General features: G+C 34.1%; 1 protein-coding gene across 1 annotated transcript in view; it reads left to right on the top strand.

The window, feature by feature from the left end:
* PPP2CB (protein phosphatase 2 catalytic subunit beta) overlaps positions 1-1,433 on the top strand; it is a 31,360-nt gene that overhangs the window by 22,329 nt on the left and 7,598 nt on the right. Inside the window, exons 4-5 of the mRNA XM_004383385.2 lie at positions 1,039-1,128; positions 1,251-1,412. Coding sequence (XP_004383442.1) covers positions 1,039-1,128; positions 1,251-1,412 — 252 coding nt within the window. The remainder of the gene's footprint in view (positions 1-1,038; positions 1,129-1,250; positions 1,413-1,433) is intronic.

The raw sequence follows: 1,433 nt of genomic DNA, 5'->3' as shown, positions 1-1,433 counted from the left end.
TACAATTGATCAGTATGGCCAAAAGCAGTTTTTGAAAAGTCTACTTAAAAAGAAATATAGTGGTCAAAATTGATGTTGAAAAAAAGGAGAGAATGTAAGACACTAGGCTTGAGAAATAAGACATAACTATAAATATGGAGAAAATTATAAATCATAATAGCAGATACAGCTTTATTTGAAAAGCTGGATAGAATTTGTTATAGCAGAATATTAATTATTAAAACTGTTTTGAAGAAGCTAGACCAATGTAAATGAAATTAATAACTTGCTGCTTTTGTAGGCTAAGTATACCACACCTTTAAGGAAAAGGTAGTTTCTGTGCTCAGGGCTTAGAGAAAGATGGAGAGCGTCACAAACCAATGTGTATGGCTAGTGTAACCCCAGGACTCAACCAGACATGGCAAGGACAGAAAAATAAATCAGAGACCAAAATCATTTGGAAAATCCTGTATCTGTTCATAGTTTAAAACTCAGTTATTGATAAATAAAACATCCTTTATAGGATAAAGAAATACATACATTGACTAATCTTATCAGTGAATCATTAGGAACTTTCTCATTAAAATCAGGAGAAGAGTGTCCTCTAAAATTTGTATTATTCAGTTTTGTTGGAGAAGGAGAAAATAAAAATACCATTTTTGTAAATGACATGATTATGTACTCAGGACATCTAAGAAAACTGAAAAACTACTGGATCCAATAACAAGAATTGATAATGTGTTTTCAATACCAACAGAAATACAAGAGCAGGTCACAAGAATGGAGAGCCCATTCACCATAGAAGGGGAATAGACACTTCATAAAATATCTAGATTCATAAACAGAAAAAGAGAGGGTGGACATGTATGTTAAGAGTTACTTCTCTGTGATGTAATTTGTTTCCTTTTGCATCATATTTTCTAAATTCTCTGAGTATAATTTAACTGTATTTTTAAAAGCAGAACTATTAGGACTGACAGTGGTGACCGGTATATGTTCTCTACTAACTTTTTGCAATTGATAAAACAAATACTTTTTCTTCTTTTAATTGATAAACAGATATTCTGCCTCCATGGTGGCCTCTCTCCATCCATAGATACACTGGATCATATAAGAGCCCTGGATCGTTTACAAGAAGTTCCACATGAGGTAAACTTAGTAAAAAAAAAAAAAAGAAGAAGAAGAAGAAATGTAGCCACAGTATGGTAGAGCTGAGTTAGTTACACATGATTGCTGATAGTTTGTAACATGTACATAATTTTCTTGATCAGGGCCCAATGTGTGATCTGTTGTGGTCAGATCCAGATGATCGTGGTGGGTGGGGTATATCTCCACGTGGTGCTGGCTATACGTTTGGACAAGACATTTCTGAAACATTTAACCATGCCAATGGTCTCACACTGGTTTCTCGTGCTCACCAACTTGTAATGGAGGTATGTACTTTTGCCACAGAA

The sequence above is a fragment of the Trichechus manatus genome, unplaced genomic scaffold (genome assembly GCF_000243295.1).
Source record: "Trichechus manatus latirostris isolate Lorelei unplaced genomic scaffold, TriManLat1.0 scaffold00109, whole genome shotgun sequence".
Classification (NCBI taxonomy): domain Eukaryota; kingdom Metazoa; phylum Chordata; class Mammalia; order Sirenia; family Trichechidae; genus Trichechus; species Trichechus manatus.
This window is presented reverse-complemented; position numbering and strand designations above follow the sequence as displayed.